General features: G+C 30.3%; 1 protein-coding gene across 1 annotated transcript in view; it reads right to left on the bottom strand.

Moving 5' to 3' along the window:
• Positions 1-5,587: 5,587 nt before the first annotated feature.
• Positions 5,588-19,130, bottom strand: part of LOC119606049 (neuronal acetylcholine receptor subunit alpha-7) — a 165,366-nt gene continuing 151,823 nt past the window's right edge. Inside the window, exons 8-13 of the mRNA XM_037959422.1 lie at positions 16,986-17,095; positions 15,815-15,969; positions 15,427-15,543; positions 11,461-11,605; positions 10,929-11,072; positions 5,588-10,727 (exon numbers count right to left, since the gene is read on the bottom strand). Coding sequence (XP_037815350.1) covers positions 10,719-10,727; positions 10,929-11,072; positions 11,461-11,605; positions 15,427-15,543; positions 15,815-15,969; positions 16,986-17,095 — 680 coding nt within the window. The 3' untranslated portion in view covers positions 5,588-10,718. The remainder of the gene's footprint in view (positions 10,728-10,928; positions 11,073-11,460; positions 11,606-15,426; positions 15,544-15,814; positions 15,970-16,985; positions 17,096-19,130) is intronic.

A 19,130-nucleotide genomic window follows, 5' to 3' on the forward strand; every position in this document is an offset into this window, starting at 1 on the left:
AGTCGAGAAAGATAAATGATATGTCAGATGTTAAACCTTTATTTTAAAGTTGACAGAAGGGACTATCAGATGGCATACAACATTTTATAAATAAAGTTGTCTTGGTGCTGTTATAAGGTCTCAAAAAGGGCCAAGTTTAAGTTTCAAACTTCAGGACACGATATCTCAAACCCCAGATGTGATGAAGAAATTCTGAGGCCAGTTTTAGTCTCTAGGTTAAAAACTTGTCGGCCTGTTTTATGAAAAATTCCAAAAAGTACCAGTTGAAGAATGAAAAGTACCTTCGTACAGATTTCATTCAAAACCCTGCATTCTTAATTTAATGTTAGAAGTTAGACTTTTCTATAGCATTGAGTCGAAGAAGAGAGATGATATGTCAGGTGTTAAGCCTTGATTTTAAAGTTGATAGAAGGGACTATCAGATGGTATACAACATGAAATGATAAGTCAGATGTTAAACCTTTATTTTAAAGTTGACAGAAGGGACTATCAGATGACATACAACATTTTATAAATAAAGTTATCTTGCCGCTGTTATAAGGTCTCAAAAAGGGCCATGTTCAAGTTTCAAACTTCAGGATACAATATCTCTAATCCCAGATGTGATGAAGAAATTCTGAGGCCATTTTCAGTCTCTAGGTTAAAAACTTGTCGGCCTGTTTTATGAAAAATTCCAAAAAGTACCAGTTGGAGAATGAAAAATACCTTCATACAGATTTCATTCAAAACTCTGCATTCTAAATTTAATGTTCCTAGGACCCTTAATGTTTATTTAATATTTCTGGGAATGATTAGTTTAGAAATCTCCAAAATTCAATTGCAAAAAGCACTGAAAAAAGTCTATTAGACACCCTGAAAGTTTTATTTGTATGATCATTCTTTTTCAGTGTGTCCTATTCTAATGAATAGGCTAAGAAAAGGTTCTATGGAGACAATTTTACCCCTTAAGCTCTATAAAGTTCCAACTTTTGAAAAAGTACCAGACTCCTTTCAATTATTTATTGTATGTGGAGATATAAAGGTAATCAGTTTTACCCTTTTTACCCATTTCATCCCCTAAACGTTCCCAAAAATCCATCAAAAATGAACAATGCCGTTCCTTTGGCAAAAACCAAATTTCCACGATTCTAGCTTTAACAGTTTTGACTGGGCGATGGACGAGAATAATGTTCTATAAAAAGGACCATTTCACAAAAGTACCAAACTTAAGTATATTCGTAATAACGTAATATTAACTGTTTTAAAAGACACATCAGGTGCAAAAAGGGACCAAAATTTTTTATCTGTTCGCCTACTATTTCTTAATAATTTCCAAAAATCACTTGTTAGTGGATCTACATAACCAAACATTTATATACTGTCAAAATATTATGATTCTAGGTTCAGCTTTTATATGTAGAAATTAATAAATTTCAAATACTGTGTCTATAATACCAGATCTTTGAAAAATTAGCTAAATATAAAGATTTTATACTACTACTATTACGACATAAATCAAATTAATGTTACTCATACGTCATGTTATACTCCCACTCTTCTACACTCGTGCTTACTTTATTGCAGACATAGGAATGAATGAAAGCATTATCTGAAGCAGCTAGCATGCTTCGATAAGTTGGTTGGGGTGCTGTTAATGCAATATCTCATGTGTTAGTGTGTGTGTTGTATGTATGTCTTTTGTTACGTGTAGACAGATGATAATAAGCTTGATGACCATATAAAACTTTTTTGTTGTTGTTCGTTTAATTTATTTTCTTAGATTTTTCACTTTTATTATGTATTTGTTGTTGTTGTTGTTGATTTTTGTATAGTTAAGGAAGACCTTTTCTTTTTTGTTTTAAGTTTTTTTTTTTATTCGTTTTACGTTTTTAATTATTTATTACATTTTAGATTAAGAGATAATAAGTTATATACTATGCTACATACTCCCAGTCGCAGTTTGTATGTATGGTGTATACTTACACCAACAACATATTAAGATAGCAAGTATAATCTCATACATACAAATGTTTGTCTGTTAGTTTCAGTTGTCCAGTGTGTTTGTTTTAGTTATAAATATTTTGTATCTATAAGTTTTGTTAGAATGTAGGCATAACTAATGATGATGATTTTCTAAATAGCATAAGTACTATGAGATTAGTCAAAGAAGTTAAATAGTATTTTGTGTTATTTGTTGTAATTGTTTTTCTTCTAGTTGTTGTTGTTGTTGTTAAAGTTTTAGTTTTGTTTTTGTGTTGGTTTTTATGTTAATGTTGTTATTTAATTTATACATTGTCAAAGTATAGTTTAAAAGATTGCTAATGTTTTATGCTTAGATATGAGAGAGTTCAAAGAGAACAAGAGCTTAAGGAAGAAAGCACAATTAAAAGGAAGTTATTATGTTATTGTTGCTGTTCTTGTTGTTTTTAGTTATCATAGTTTTAAGTTATTTTCGAAATACTATATATACAAAAGACTCAGAATTATATATATTAATGTGACCAAATTTAATGAGGCAAATTTAGAAAAGAAAGCAGATCATTGACAATGATCGTTTCCAAATTCATGCAAATTAATTATGCCGCCTGTCCAAGATTAACTTCACTCAGTGCACTTCAGTATTATAGCCACTCTTTATAAGATTCTAATATGTTCAGTTAACACCCTTAAGTTCTTTATCCATTATAAGCTGAATTAGGAAATCGACTGAATGATGAACGGCTTCAAAAAATAATATTATTCTATGAAAAGAAAAAAACAGTTTTCTGACCAAAAATATTTTGTAATGATCACTAAATAATCCTAGGATCGAAAGCGTTATCTATTATACATGGGTATTAGACTTTCAAAAATCCTTAATTTCGATTAATATCAAAGCTGGAGATAAGAATGTATTTTCTTTCGCATCCTTCTCAACATTCTATAAGAGTTCTGTAAGGGTTCTGTCGGCAGCTCGAGGTATTATATGAGGCCTAAACTAGATCCTGTATAACAACGAAATTGTAAAAATAAAGGCTATTCATTACCTTATTTAAAGTCTGTCTTTTGATCATTGAAAATCAAATTTAATATCATCAATTTGTTCACCAAATCTATAACAGTTATATGGATATGAGACATGGAACGGAACAGTATTCTAAAAATATTTGATACATGATCTGAAGTAAATAATGATGAAGACCACTCTGACATCAACTAGATATATTTTGTTTATAAAGCATTAATCGTGATGAAGTAAGAAGAACTTTATTGTAGACACACTATATAAAGTCTACAAATCAGCACTTATTGGAATAACAGGAGCTCTAAGAACTAACCCTTTACAAGTACCGAATACTTTATTGCACTTTATTCTTATCGATCTTCACATATTGATCATTTCTGTTAGTAACTTAGCGGACCCATACCGGACCCATATGGACTTTTATCTAGGAATATATTATACAGATGGTTCCAAAATGAACTGTGTTGTTCGTTCAGTTTTATCTGCTGAGTGGCTCAATGTCCTTCGAATAACTATAGCGTTTTCAGGCTGAAGTCTTCGTAATAATGACAGCCGGTAGAACATTATATGATCTCAATATTCTTTCATTAAACACTTACATTAACATACCCTTATTGGTCAGGAAATGCAAGTATAACTGGTCAAAGCTACACATAGCGATTGCTATGGAAATGAACAAACATATGAGCCAGTCAGATCGGAATTTACGCTGTTTTAGGCGCAATTCCATTGGTATTTATTAAAAGCTCAGGTTCTTTATTCAAAATAATCTGAACACATGTAGAATATGTAATATGTTTTCTTCTAATAAGAAACGTGCTATCCAACTTTTAACCGAAAACAGGCGTAAGAGGTTGTTGGGGATTCATTACGAGTAGCGGTGTTGGTTCTGGTGTTTTCTGCTACGATGCTGCGATAAGGATCTATCAATGTACAATTAACTGTAGTGTTTTGTGAGACTAACATATTTGCAACAATGACAACATATAGGATTCTATATGATTTCAATATTCTTGGAAACTTATGAATAGATTTTCATTGAACTCTTATATTTCCATATCCTTGGTCAGACAATGCAAGAATGATCAGTTATAGCTGGGCCGTTAGTCTGACATTACCCTGAGTTCTTGCTTGTAGAGACTACTTTGGAAATGAACAAGCAGATGAGCTAGCCAGATCGGTATTTTATTTGGATATCTCCAACTCTTTTGGCGTTTATTTAAAGTAGTATCTTCAGATTCTTTCTTCAGGAGCCATGCCTTCTTTCAATGATAAATGTACTAGACAACTTATAGCCCGAAACAGACGGAAGATATTGATGTTGTTGGCATTAATAATTGTCCTTTGGACAGGTAGGCAAGTCGGCTTGGATTCTTCTTCAACGAATTTTGTCTCAGTTGTGACAGGGAGAAGGAGGAAACGGGTATCAATCTATACATTACATACATGACATTCAAACTTATTAAATTATCTACTAAATGACCTATTAAGATATCTCACTGCTACAGGTTGGATCTAATATCAGCCTGGTATATACTATGATATATTGGACAAGTAGAAGGGTCTTGTCAAAACGGAGTCCTTACGACTCTACTTGACTGCTTGCACGCAGGAAACTATTACGTTAACCAATCATTAATAGTCTAGTGATATGAGTTCTAAAGGTATGACATATTCCAATTGGAATCATCTGACCTACAAAAAGCTTGAAATCTAAAGAATCTAAACATACAACATAGGCTTTAGTTATAAACCTTTTCCGAGAAGTTGATCCGTAATCTTAGCTATTTTTATGGTTCCGATATCAGAAGAAATTGATATTAAAAAATTATTCGTTTAAGACTCATTCAGATATAAGTATCTAAGGGATCATTTATAAACTAAACAACATTCAAAATCTTTATAAAGTCATACGGCTCCTAATAGAAATTAGCAATTCTCCAATAGTTGGTCACATTAATACATATTTTTCAATTATCATATTTGATTTTAATTATTTAATACCTATTTAGTATATAATGTATATGTAGTTATGTACTATTTGTTGTATGTTCTCGTATGTAGGTTTATAATTAAGTATTTAAATATATTTTGTATTTTTGTATATAAAAAACCCAAAGTAAACAAGCATGTCAATGTGACATAAATAACTATTATTTACTTCATTTAATGATTTGTTTGTCTTGCCTTTATTTTTTTTTATTAATTTCTTTATAATTTATATGTTCAGCTGAAAATTTTCAATTATTCAACTCATTTGTATGTGAGTTTAAGCCTAAAGGGGGGAGGAAATTAAAAAATCTACTAGAATTTAATTTTTTTTTAAACTGGAATTTCTTTTGTTTTAATTTATTAACCTAAATTATATATTTAATTACGAATTATGCAATGTTAACTTTTTACTGTATATTTTCTTCATAATTTTGGGGGACTTAATTGTTAATTAATATAATTTAATTTAACTATTTACTTGAATAATTTTTTGTTTTTTTTTGTCTTTTATTGTTTATGATTAAAATATTTTGTTTGTTTTTGTTTTATTTATAACTACATAACTAGTATTTATTAATTTTATTTATAATAATTTAATAATAATTTGGCATTTATGTTTTTTTATATACTCAATATTGTTGTTTTTTTTTAATATTTGTCTTTTAAAAAATAGTTAACTTTATACTGTTTAGTCTTTTCAGACAATATTTTTCATATAGATTTTTTGTTGTTGTATTTTACTTTAAACTCGTTATATTTATTTAATTTTTTTATGATTTTTTCTAAACTTGATTTTAAAGTTGCTGTTCTTCCTTTTTAATACTTGTTGCGTATTCAAGTTTTTATTCCTTTTAATTATTATTCTTTAAATTTTGTACAAAATTTATTTGATTTTAATGCATATTCTATTTTGTTTTATCTTCAAATTGATCCTATCACAGCAACAAACATTTTTTTGTTTTTATTTTTTTATTTTCCAAATTAAATTTAAAACAAATTATATTACTAAACCATGTAGAAAATAATAAAATAATTTTTGTATTAAGCTAATGATCAATTTAAGACTACAGTTTAGCCAATACACAAACCACAAACTATTTACAATTTTACAGTGATACTAAGTAATTCTATTCAAAAATATTCGACATCTATTCAACAGCTCTATATGAAATTTTGTTCGAAACATCAAATGGAAAACAAATATTTTTCAGAAACAGCAAACTCTCTAAGAATCTTGGAAACTCACTGGATTGTATAAATATAACGTGTTGAAGTGAATAATAAAGTAATGAAGAACTATGATCGATCGTCATCTTGACGCATTGAGATAAACAACTAAATAATATACTAGAGTTGAGGAAATTTGTACACATGTTAAAAGAGCACAGATTTCTCTGAATGGTAATGATCGGAAGCACCATATATATAAGAGAACGATAAAATCGTCATTAGACCAATTTTAACGCCTAAATAATCTTGTTTTATATGTGACATGAACACTATGCCAATCGAAATTGTGGAAGTCTTTTTGGGTTTTCCTCTAAACATAACATATAAGACACAGTTGGATCACAGTTTAGATGTGACATGAACACTATGCCAATCGAAACTGTGGAAGTCTTGTTGGGTTTTCCTCTAAACATAACATATAAGAGACAGTTGGATCACAGGCTGTTATAGAGCTCTTCATCAATGTATACTGGACGTCCTGCAAAGTTATAAACAGAATTAGAAGGGTTACACACAGACATCGAACGTACCATCCCTCAACTATAGAGTATACGAAGCAATTCGATCAAAGGCTCTACTGCCTCGTCATCAATGTGTACTTGACGTCTTGATCGATTATTGCATACCCGAGACAGAACTTGTCTAATATTGCTAGACATTGATCATAGACAGAAGAACACGGCCAAGCGGAAAGGACCAGCAATCTGTAGAAATCTGTTGCTAGACGAACGGCTCTAAGCTATTAGATGGAAGGGAACTAGGAATCATTCTAAAAAATACTCATATATCGATATCTACAGCACTAGCTTTATAGCGGATACGGTAGCCAGAGTCCAATTAGAAAGATATTGGCCGATAAAGATCACCATATCAGAATTTTATTCCAAAGCTAAAGACCAGGCCACGAGGCTAAACAAGTGCAGCAACAGCATGGATTTAAACGGAAACGAACTTCAAGAAACCACTTGCTGATATATCCTCTAGAATCAAAAAATAAAAGCTTCCGGAGATGTCTGAGGTTATTGACGGTAGAATAGACGGTTAACAAAGCGATATTCTAAACAATAAGAAACTTCTTGTCGAGGAGTCTTCTAGAGTCACAAAAGACGTTTAAAATCGAAGTTCGGAAAACTTGAAAAGTCAAAAACTGGAAACTTCTTTTTGAAAAATATTCTAGAGTTACAGAAGAAAGACTTCTTCTGAAATGGCATAAGCAAACAGAAATTTAATACTGAGGTATCATCTAGAGTGACAGATGAAGGTAAAATCTGACGTTCAAGAAATTTGAAATGTTAACAATGAGAAACTTCTTGCCGACGGATCTTCTAGAGTCACAGAAGAAGTGCTTCCGGAGGTGTCTGAAGTTATAAGCAGTATATTGGATGGTATTAAAAACTGAAGTATCTTACTTTTAAGCAAATGTGAATTATCTTTATAATCGAGAATTGCCGAATTATACCAGAACCCTTTACTTTAGTAGAGGCACCTAATTATAATCTGTTCAGTTCCTTTTGCATATAGTTTACCATTGAAGGCATGTGAAAGAATGAAGTAAATGCTTGTTGCAGAAGTCGAAGCGCTTTGAGTAAACACCTGCCGTGTTGGCCTTATTTCACGGTGGTACTGTATGCTAGTACAACTACAGGGTGAGCTTATTACATGACTCACAACTGTAATTTTTGTAGATAGTTCTGCCGGTCCATGTCACAATCACTTTGCTCGGCAACAGCACCTAGAGACGTATGTAATTGGTAGGTCTTGTTCTTACTCAAAGAGTGTGGTAAATCTGGTGTGAACAAAGTAAACCCTGAACATCCGGACAAACGCTGCAAGTACAGACAAGAATATCGAAGTGCTTTACTCGACGCCTTATTTCACGGTGGTCTTTTTCATCAACAGGATAAGCTTCTTTGACGACTCACCACCGCCCGTTTGTGCTTCTTACACGCAGGTAAGAATTTATGTACATAGTTCTGCCGGTCCATGTACAAGCACTTTGCACAAGTACTCGAGCTATCTAATCTCTTGCCATAGTAATCCCGTTGAAAGGTATCATGAGTCAAGTTCAATAAAACCCCGACAAGGAAAAGACAATCACTGGCTAGAGCCGAATAGAAGCGGCTCCCCCAACATCAGGTGAAATACCCTATTGATGATATGAAGAATGCTCTGTCTGTCAGCTAAAGACTCAACCCAGTGAATTCCTTGTCCTCTTAAGTCGCCCAACCACACTACTGAGATGGCTCTGTTGTTTCGTCAACAGCACCTAGGGGCAACAAATTGGTAATACAAAGCACGGATCCTTTTTTAATTGACAATACTTATTTCAGTGGCTACAAGGACCTAATGTGATAAGTTGAGCATGTTTTAGAGTTAACTACAACACACAAAGATTAAGGTCTCATCCAACTCCACCGCCACTCCACCCGACAACACCTCGAATACAACTCAGAATCCATCTCATCCATCAGATACTATCCTTGAATTATCAGCTCAAATTCAACATTTTTTAATCCACTGCTTTGCCCTGTGGTTTGTACCACTCCTAGAAACTAGGAGCGGTAACAGAAACTTATCCTGAAAGTTATATTTCACCCACAGCCACTACGTGGTTCCTGAAGGAACCATTACTAACTGATCAGCCAGGACAAAGTCCTGCGGGCAACAGGCTACCTGAAGTAATAGAATATCTGGTGCTCTGGTTCGACCCCATGTCCGAGGATTTATTTGATCATCACCAGTTTATTGTCCCGGCAGACTAGAGATACTGGTAGCACCTCTTTATCCCGGAATTGTGATACACCAAAATGGGATCTATCATCAAATGCATACAGTCTATTCAAGATCTTTCTAAGAAACATCATATCTATGAGATTAAGAACAGTATCTCAACATTACAACAATGAGAACTTAACATAGCTTCAGGACATAACATAAATTGGAAGATAATGGGGAATTATAATTAGTAGATTAGTTAGATTTGAACAATGAACTGATCGCCTTTTTACCTCAGATATCTCAAGGTATTTCATGTATACGTCCCTTCAAGCCATTGCTAATAAATCCATAGATAAAACTTTTAAAAAAGTCCATATAAAATATAAATTTAAATTATTAAGTAAATATTTTTTTTTTTTGATTATCACTTACACATCTACCTGTCTCCATATTTTGCGTTTAATTCCATTTCAATATAAAGTAAATTTTTAAATTTCATAAAATCATTAGGTTTTAATGATTTATATAAATATAATTTTTAAGGAGATGGTTAAGATTTCAGTGTTGGAAATTCGTAACCTATGGTAAAGAATTTTTATTTTATAAAAAATATATTTTTAATATTTCTTTTTTCAATTGTTTTTAGTAAATTTTTATTTAATATGTTTTTATGTAGTTAAATACAAAAAAATACTCAAAGTCTGAAATATTTTTTTCTTTATAAAAGAAAAAACTACTTCAGTTTCTGAGCTTAATGTCTGTGCTAAACATAAGCATAGACTTAACGAGATGTAGTAGTAAGAGATTCAGAAATTTCAAGATGGTTAGACACAAAAAACTGAAGAAAAAAATATGTTTAAAATTAAAATAACATATAATTTAAATAAAATAGTGTAAAATGATAAGAAGAGTAGGTTTAGAAATGAGATTATTGTATAGAATTTATGATCAAACTTTTTCAAAAAATAACCGTTAACGACCGTTACTATTAGTAGTCGAAATGTTTAAAATTTGCTTCCGCTTTCAAAGAAAAATAAATCTACTAAAATTAAAAGCTTTTTATTATAGCAATTCCAAAGATTTGTCTTTTTAAGGAAGCTTAAAGCTTTTTTAATTATAATATTAATCAAAACTGTTAGCTTAAAGCTTATTCTAAACTTTAAAGAAAGTAACACTTAAAAGCTTTTTTTTAAATTGTTCCTCAGCTTTAATGTATTTATGTTTACAAATTTCCGGTTTGTGTCTTCGCTAAACTAAATTTAAAATTTTGCATATTATTTTTTTCTCTTTTTTCGGATATGATTTGAAGCTTTATTATATATTTCATTTTGGAAGCTGGTTTTAAAATTAAAAATTATTACGCGTTTGTTTTATTAATTTGCAGTTTTTTTTTTGATTTATAAATTTGCTTGTATTTTCTTCATGTTTTCGGTATGTTTTAGCTAACCTAAGCTTAATTAAATTGTAATTAATTATTTTTATTACGTTTAATTATTGCATTGTTGTTCTTCTTTTTGTTGTTGTTGTTGTTGTTGTTTTAATTAATATAATTTATAATTTTGTTTTCGTTGACCAGGCACATGTGCTTAAAATAAAAATTAATTGTTTTTCTTTTGGTTTCTTTGTAAAAATTCCAATGGCAAAACTTAGTATAAAACTTGTTGATGTCAAGCGGATATATTGTTGTTGTTGTTGTTGTTGTACTACTACGTCTATTATTTAATTTGTTTAAATATTTTAGCAAAAGATCTCGTAACACATTCGCATAATAGAATATAAACCAATGTCCATAAAGTTATGGGAACTGTAAAAATGTTTAAGTAACAATATGAGTTAAAAAAGATTTTTGACAGGAAATTAAACAACGACACAGAAATATAATGAAAATAACTAAAGAAAAGGTAGAAAGAAATAAAAAGAAAATAAAAAAAAATAATAACAACTAAAATGTAATTGTTTTGTTTTTGGCATCATTTTGTTTTGTAGGAATTTGAAATACACTTACAATAAAATGAGGCGCTGAAAATAATACAGCCAATGTGGCAATTATGGTAAATAACGTAAAAACAATAAGGCACAAACGATCCACTACCATGGCAGCAAATTTCCAATCTCTTGTTACCTCACCAACTTCATCTTCTTTTTTTAACTTAAATTATTTGCAAAAAAAAAAAAGGATTTACACATGACAATATTTGTGTTAAAGAGTATATTTGTTAGATTATAAAAAAAAACACATCAGTTGCTATATAACCCAGCAAAATTTGTCTCCAAGGAATACAGCATTTGTCAGCCTAAGTTTTCATTGGCTGTCTCAAAGTCTTTTTCAAAGAGAGAGTACTACGAATATTTATTTCTTTAACAAATTTTGCTGGGTTATATCCTTATACTCACTCGTGCTTAGCAGTATATTAATATGATTTTATATGTCTATTTATATGTAAATAAGTACTATACATATGTATGTAAATATTTCCTATATATTTTTTTACTTATTTTAAATCTTAAGCATTAAACATTTATATTCTTAAGCTTACCTGATCCGTTATCCATCTTAACTCTTTCAATATTAAAGCCAATTCATATTCAGCTGATGAACTTAGACAGGTGTGTGATATGGCTTCATGCATTCTAGTATCACCAACAGGACCAACAGGGCCAACACTACCATCATCTCCTTGTCTATAAGTTAAAAGTAATATGATTATATATGTATGTATATGTCGAAATACTTAGTATGTGTAGGTTAATAATATGTATTTATAATAGTACGTTTGTATATTAGGTTGGTTCCGAATAGAAAATTTAGTTCCTTCAAAGATAACATTTCTCAAATTTTTGTCTAGACGCCAATATTTGTTTAGATAGAACAAAGCTTAAAAAGCTCCTTTTTGAGCATGAACCAAGCTTTCATTTTACTTCATACAAATGGGGCTAGCCTAATGTATATGCTTATATATATGTAGGATATAAATTTATGTATGACTTTATATATATGTACTTATAAGAGCTCTGCTAGGTGTGGGTGTCCACATTAACACTCTCCTGTTGAAATATGTGTTGCACGTGTTCAACATCAAATTCTAATGATACTTGCGTGCGTTTTTTCCTTAAGTTTTTGTTTACCTTGTAAAGGCAATATGGAGGAGTACATAGATAAATTAAGTTACTTAATGTTTAAGGAAAAAGTTAAATTGTTTACAATGTTAATAGCGTAATTGAAAACTTTTGACTGTGCTTAAAGTTTGTTAAAGTTTTATATTACTATAATTAGCTTTCTATAGTCTACTGCAGTTGGTAGTGCGCATTTGTGTTGATATCTGTAGAATCCAAACATTCTACAATGATGGATTCGCATTTAAGTGTTTTTCCCTATGATATTATTAAGTGTAGCATATCTAATTGTAATGACTGCAACTAGAGTCCAAATCCATCAAATAAGTCGAGGACTTGTTCTTACTCACAGAGAACATACTGTGGTAAATTTGTTATAAACAGAGTAAACCCTGAATATACCCGGAAAAGGAAAATTTAATGGTATCACTTGGATAAGATACCTTACATCCATCACCATTCAATATAGCACACTTCTCATTCATCCGACACAATAATAGAGAAAAATCCATCACACTCAATCTAGGCATACGGATGGATGAGGCCCCTACATCTATCCGTACCCATATACACTTGACTATACCCACAATGACTCCTCTGTGAGATATCTGTTGTCTAGGCAACAGCACCAAACTTATCCAGAAATATGGACCGTGCATCTGTCTTTTAACCAATATTTGTGTTTAAACCATAGCCGAAGGACCTCTACAATAACCGGGACAAGACATATTCCGAAACTCTGCCCTATGGGCTACCAGTTCCCGTGTTACCATATTTTGTGGTTCTCTGGTTACATCCCATAATAAATCATTCCAATTGAAGAACGAGGATACATTTGATCATCACCAGTTTATAATCCCGGCAGACTAGAGGTATTGGTAGCATTTCTTTTTCCCGGTGAATGGTTTGGATCCCACCGAACTTTTCCCAACATTTCCAAATAAGTGTCTGTGGCCATTTAGATCATCCAGCTAATTTACGGGGTGTTATAGATCAACATTTAAACGGTTTAAATGAGGGAAGAATTCCCTAAGATATAGAAGTGATTACTTATGCAAATTTGCTTATGGAATGTAATATGGATTTGTAAAGCAAAAAAAAAAAGTCAATAGACTCCCAACTCTGCATTGTCTCTGTAACAACCCAATTTCATACCCGGTTATTTTTATCGAGTCTCGTACTCCTAACCTAAATAAACGGCTTAAAATCGGTGTCCGTGGCCATGGGTGTTCGCGAAGCAATGAAAGGTATTACTTTCATTGCTTGGCTTGAGGTAACAAAGAGTGGCTCGTGACTGTATTCCCCAACGAATGAAGATGATACCAATGACTGAACCATCTGCTTGCGGAAACGAAGTGTGGTTCGTGCAGAAAACTACGATGGCAACTTCTGATGAGTCTATTGAAAGCATGGTTCCAATAACAACCCAATCTCATTCTTGGTTATATGAATCGATATTCAAACTGATCCGGAGGACCTGTGAAGGGTTCCCCAAGGAATGAAAGTGAATGAAAGTTATAGTAGAAGACTGCAGTCCTTGCTTAAGGAAACTAAGAGTGGTCCGCGAAGGAAAATATGATAATAACTTCTGATTTTAACGGTCTGTATTTACTGGTAATTTTAAGACTGATTGAGATCTTAAGATTTTATTTCACCAGATAGTTCATAGTAGCCTATAATAGAAGTCCATTGTCTCAGCAACTATCCAATCACATTCTAAGGACAGACAAAGATAAAATAAATATAGAACCTAATGGTAGTAAATGGGGGAGTATCCTGCACGACATTTTCCGAAACATAAATTTACAAATTTGAAGAAAGTATAAGAAAATATGTATGTTTTCTAGCTCTTCTGTTCATTCATATATTTAATGTATTAGCCCATATCTATGAATTAGCAATGTGACAATATACTTATTACAACCGGTATAGTATATATAAACTTTTGCAATGTACTACACTGTATCAGCTGTTATAAAGTGACTGATGGAAGCTTATAATGTTAAAATAAAACGCATACAGAGTTTAAAGTTTGCGAAAAAAAAGTTTTTAAATAAAAAACTTTAAGAAATAAGAAAAGAAAAAAATCTAAAAAATTGAGATAGAAATATATACCAAGAAATGTAATCCCTAAAACAGCCAATATGTTGTAAAAAGTTAAACTATGTGTTTGAGCAGATTTCGAAGAAAATTTCTTAGAAATTAATTTCTAATACATGATTAATATCTCAAAGAATCATCAAGAATATTCTTTGATTTTAAAGATAAACTTTTTGACTACTTACTACTTACTCCTACTCGAGTGAACAATTTTTTTTTTGTGTTTAATGTTACCTCCCTAACACGTATCCTACTTGTATATAAATTTTCCCCCTTTTTTATTTATTTTTCAATTTGCTGTCATTGTTATTAAATATTTGATTATGAATGAATGTTATTTTACGTGCCACCCACTCTTAAGTTGTTGCAAAAAGTTTCTCAATGTATGCTGCTTAAACAAGTGGTTATTATCAGGTACTTGAGTACAGGACAGGATATTTATTACATCCCTATATATACATAAAAAATCATCATATACCAGATGTTTTGCTACTAACATTGTTGAACAAGGTGTATTTAACATCATCATCACAGTATCATATTATTATACTTTTGTCACTTGGTGCGTTTCTTGGAAGTTGTACAAAAACAAATCACAAATGAAAAATAAGGAAAATTTTACACAATATATATATATATACACACATACATACATATAAAAATGTAAACGGATGTAAGTTGGCTGATATTATCATTACTATTTCTTGGCAATTGATTATTGTGATTCCTGTGAAGCAGTATTGCACTCGAGATTGCATTAAGTGAGTTTAAGGTAGAACACATAAATGACAGAGGGTCATTTTAAATGAAGGTAATGTAGCAGAAATATGAATTACATGTTGTGGTTAAAAGGGGTTTCATTTTGTTGTTTGGTTTATACAATTTTCTGGTAGTTTAAAAGCCCTTCAATTTATACAAAATTGGACGTGCGGATTCAGACGAATGTAGAGCATGTGTAGAAGACAGTGAAACTCTGTAGCACTTTCTTTGCCACTGTCTGGCCTACGTCGAAGTTAGATCCAAGTATCTTGGAAGTCATGTTATTCCAGAAATAGCATTCCTGACTAACACGAAAGGTTCTTAGGAATTACGTCCAGGAAATTGTGAACATTTTTTTTTTATGAAAAGGAGCGCACAACAGGCCCGATAGTGATCTAGGTGTATTTCTGCGTATTTGATGTAGTATACATCCTCCTATTAACGTAACCTAACCTAAAAGCCCTTCAATATTTTAAGGGGGAATTTCAGAAAAAGGAGCTTAATTGCCGATCACTCATATTTCAACTTACCTGTACATGGTTCGATAATATGTGGGTTGATGCGGTAATGTAGCACTAGCACAGCGATGATTACAACGAAAATCGTCATCAATATCCAAAACATTGGCCAGCAAAGACTTTGAAGATCTAAATATTGCCGGAAAATCAAATAAAACCAAAAAAGGAAAGACACATTAAGAAATTATTTTAAAAAATTTGTAATTTATTGCAAAAAATATCCCTTGAGAGGAGCCCCACAACAAAACGAATTTGACAATTTTGACATTGACACTAAAACGCAGAGCAAAGATGTGTTTTTGTGTGAGAGCGAGTGATGGTTTGGGGGGGGGATAGAGAGACACACAGAGAGAGATAGAGCAAGAAAATATTCAAAAGTTGTAAATTATTTTTTAATTACCTTTCCTTCAATTCAACATTTTGTATGTGTTGCTTTTTGTCGCCATTATTCGAGGATGTCGATGATGAGGGAGGCGGTGGGCATTCATAGCCAACCTGTCCAGGTCTTTGCATGCGCAATATGCAAGGTAACCAATAAAGGAATATTACTCTTATCTGGTTGGTACATATTGTTTGGTTTTTGTTAATATGATGATGGTATGAAAAACAATCAATTTTGATATTTTTTTTGGATTGTTGTTTGTTTTTATTGTAGATGTTTTAAAGAATTGTAAGTTTTTTTTTTGTTTCATACCGATTTAGGGTAAAGTGTTTTTTTTAATTAATTATTATTTTTAAATGATGTTAGTAGGATTTTTTAAAGTTTTTTTTTTTGTTTAATTTACGAAATTAATTAAATAATTTATTTAATTGTGGTTTCATTGTAGCAAAAATAAAATGATATTTTAATCACAGTGGTCAGTAAAATTGTTGTTGATTATTTTGAAAAAAGTAGTAGTTGTTGTTAGAGTTGTAGCAGAGTTGTTTTATTTTGGTAGGAGTAGTAGTAGAGTAGTAACAAGTTCAGTGAGAGAGTAGAGTTTATTTTGGAGATAGGTTTTTGGATAAACGTTTTGAAATATTTAACGTTTTTTTTATTGAGTTGCCAGTATTGATTTGATTTAAGAGAAAACATAAAAAATGTATAAAAAGAAAATTAATGTTTAATTTTTTTTTTTTTGATAATTAAAAAATTTAATAAAAAATATTTACTGTTTTTAAACTTTTAATTTAACAAGTGTTTAAAGAAAATTTTTATTTTACAAATCTTTTTCTTTCTTAATTTTTTCCAGCATGCATTAAATCATTTCTGTTTTTGCAAATATTTTTTTTTTTTTAATTTTATTAAGCAGTTTTTCATAAATTAATTAAGCGTGTGTTTTTTATTATATATATATAAGTATAGTAGTTTGTATATAAAATATATTATTTGTTTAAAAAAAAATATTTATAAAAGTATATGTAAGTATTTTAATATTTAGTGTAGGTGAGTGTTTAAGTTTATGTTTGCTTGTGTATTTGTTAATAATGTATTAGTATTTTGTTGTGTTATTAAGTTTAAAAAAGTTTTAGTTTATTTTTAAATAATTCTTTTTTTTTCAGTTTGTTTGTTTTTTTAAAAATATTATTACCCATTCACTCATTTCATGCGTATCTGGATTTCTATGATGATAATTGAGGATAAGTATGGTTGACACAACTGATGAAGCCACCATAAACATAATGCAATTGAAATAAGTTCCTAGAAGGACACAAAAATGACACAAATATTGTACTTACAACGTTTGATTTGTAATTTTTTTTTTGGTTTTGTTTTAAGAGTTTTAGACAAAATTGTAGTTTTTTTTTGAAAACTTGGTTTCTTTTGGTTTAGCAAAATGTTGTTAAAATTTAAATTCGTAGCTTTTTCTTTTTAAAACAATTTGATTGTGTAAATTAGTTAAACTAACTGTGTACGTTTCTCATTGTGATACACTGTACTAAGTTAACACTTTTCTTTAACTGTTGCTTTCATAAAGCTTTTTAGTGTTGTCATTTAAAGTTTTCTTGAATTTTATTAGACATTTTATTCGAAATTTAAGATAGTATTTACTTTAGTTAAAAACAATATTTATTTACAAGTGTTAAGGATATTCAGTTCATTTATATAAAAAGGTTTTCATGTGATTTCTCAAGCTTAAAAATGTGTGTCGCAAATAGTATATGTAGGGACTATAATAAAGTCTTGTATAGACTGGTCCATATTATAATCTTTAATCTCTTCTATAATCTTGTTTACAGCCGAGGCTGTAGTCTTATCTATTCTTAAGGCTGTAGTCTTGTCTTTAGTTGATGTTATAGTCAAGGCTGTAGTCTTATGTCTAGTCATGAGGCTATAGTTTGGTCTATAATCGAGATGATAGTCTTGTCCACAGTCGAGGATATAGCCTTGTCTGTAGTCTATTGTCTTGAAAATAGTGTAGTCTATATTATAATCTATAGTCTAGTCTATAGTCAAGCCTCTAGTCTAGTCTATAGTCAAGCCTCTAGTCTAGTCTCTAGTCTAGTCTATAGTCTAGTCTATAGTCTAGTCTATAGTCTAGTCTATAGTCTAGTCTATAGTCTAGTCTATAGTCTAGTCTACAGTCTAGTCTATAGTCTAGTCTATAGTCTAGTCTATAGTCTAGTCTATAGTCTAGTCTATAGTCTAGTCTATAGTCTAGTCTATAGTCTAGTCTATAGTCTAGTCTATAGTCTAGTCTATAGTCTAGTCTACAGTCTAGTCTATAGTCTAGTCTATAGTCTAGTCTATAGTCTATAGTCTAGTCTATAGTCTAGTCTAGTCTAGTCTATAGTCTAGTCTATAGTCTAGTCTATAGTCTAGTCTATAGTCTAGTCTATAGTCTAGTCTATAGTCTAGTCTAGTCTAGTAGTCTATAGTATGATGAGACTGTACTCTTGTCAATAGTCGACTCTATAATAGTCTTATCTATAGTCAATTGTTTATCGTCTGATCCATATAGTTGACATTGTGGTCTCTTCTATTATACAGACAATAGCCTTGTCTTTTTAAAAATGAAGTGAATATCCTTAAGCAAACCATTTAGTATTCATTTAGTCTGATGACTTTATTTAAAAGATAAATTTAAAAAAATATTTTTATTATTAATTTAATATATTTTTAAAAAAGTTTTAGTTTAAAATCAAGGTAAAAGTTACACAACCAAATATCGCAACGTAAATTTTTTAAAAAGTCATGAAATACATTTTATTTAAATTCTTTTTTATTGATTTTAAAAAAAAGCATACAAAAATATATTTTTTGGGAAAATTTTAAATAAATTTGTAATATTTTACACCAGGATTTTAGAAATATATAAATAGGTATATATATTTTTTAAAAAATTTTATTATTTATTAAAAGAAAAACATTTAAGCATTTTATATATTTTTTATTTATATAAATAAATTTTATATTATTTCAAAGAATTAATAAATTTTATACAGATACTTAAAAATCTTAAGAATTTATTGTTTAAAAGAAGAGAAAAAATTGTTTAAAAAATTATTTAACAAATACCTAGCCCTATAGAAATAAATTTAAAAAAACAAATTTGCGGCTCAATTCAAAGTTTTAAAAAAATTTTGTATTACAAAACAAAAATTTTTTTATATAAATTGATTTGAACCGTTTATTTGTTTTTGTTAAAAGAAATAAATTTATTAAAAAAAATAAATTTTGTTGTTAATTAAAATAGTTTTGTGCACAACCAATTATCCGCAATCATCATAATTTG

Source organism: Lucilia sericata, unplaced genomic scaffold (genome assembly GCF_015586225.1).
Source record: "Lucilia sericata isolate MDLA Ls3-8-SP2 unplaced genomic scaffold, ASM1558622v1 Contig000548F_arrow, whole genome shotgun sequence".
In the NCBI taxonomy this organism is placed as follows: Eukaryota; Metazoa; Arthropoda; class Insecta; order Diptera; family Calliphoridae; genus Lucilia; species Lucilia sericata.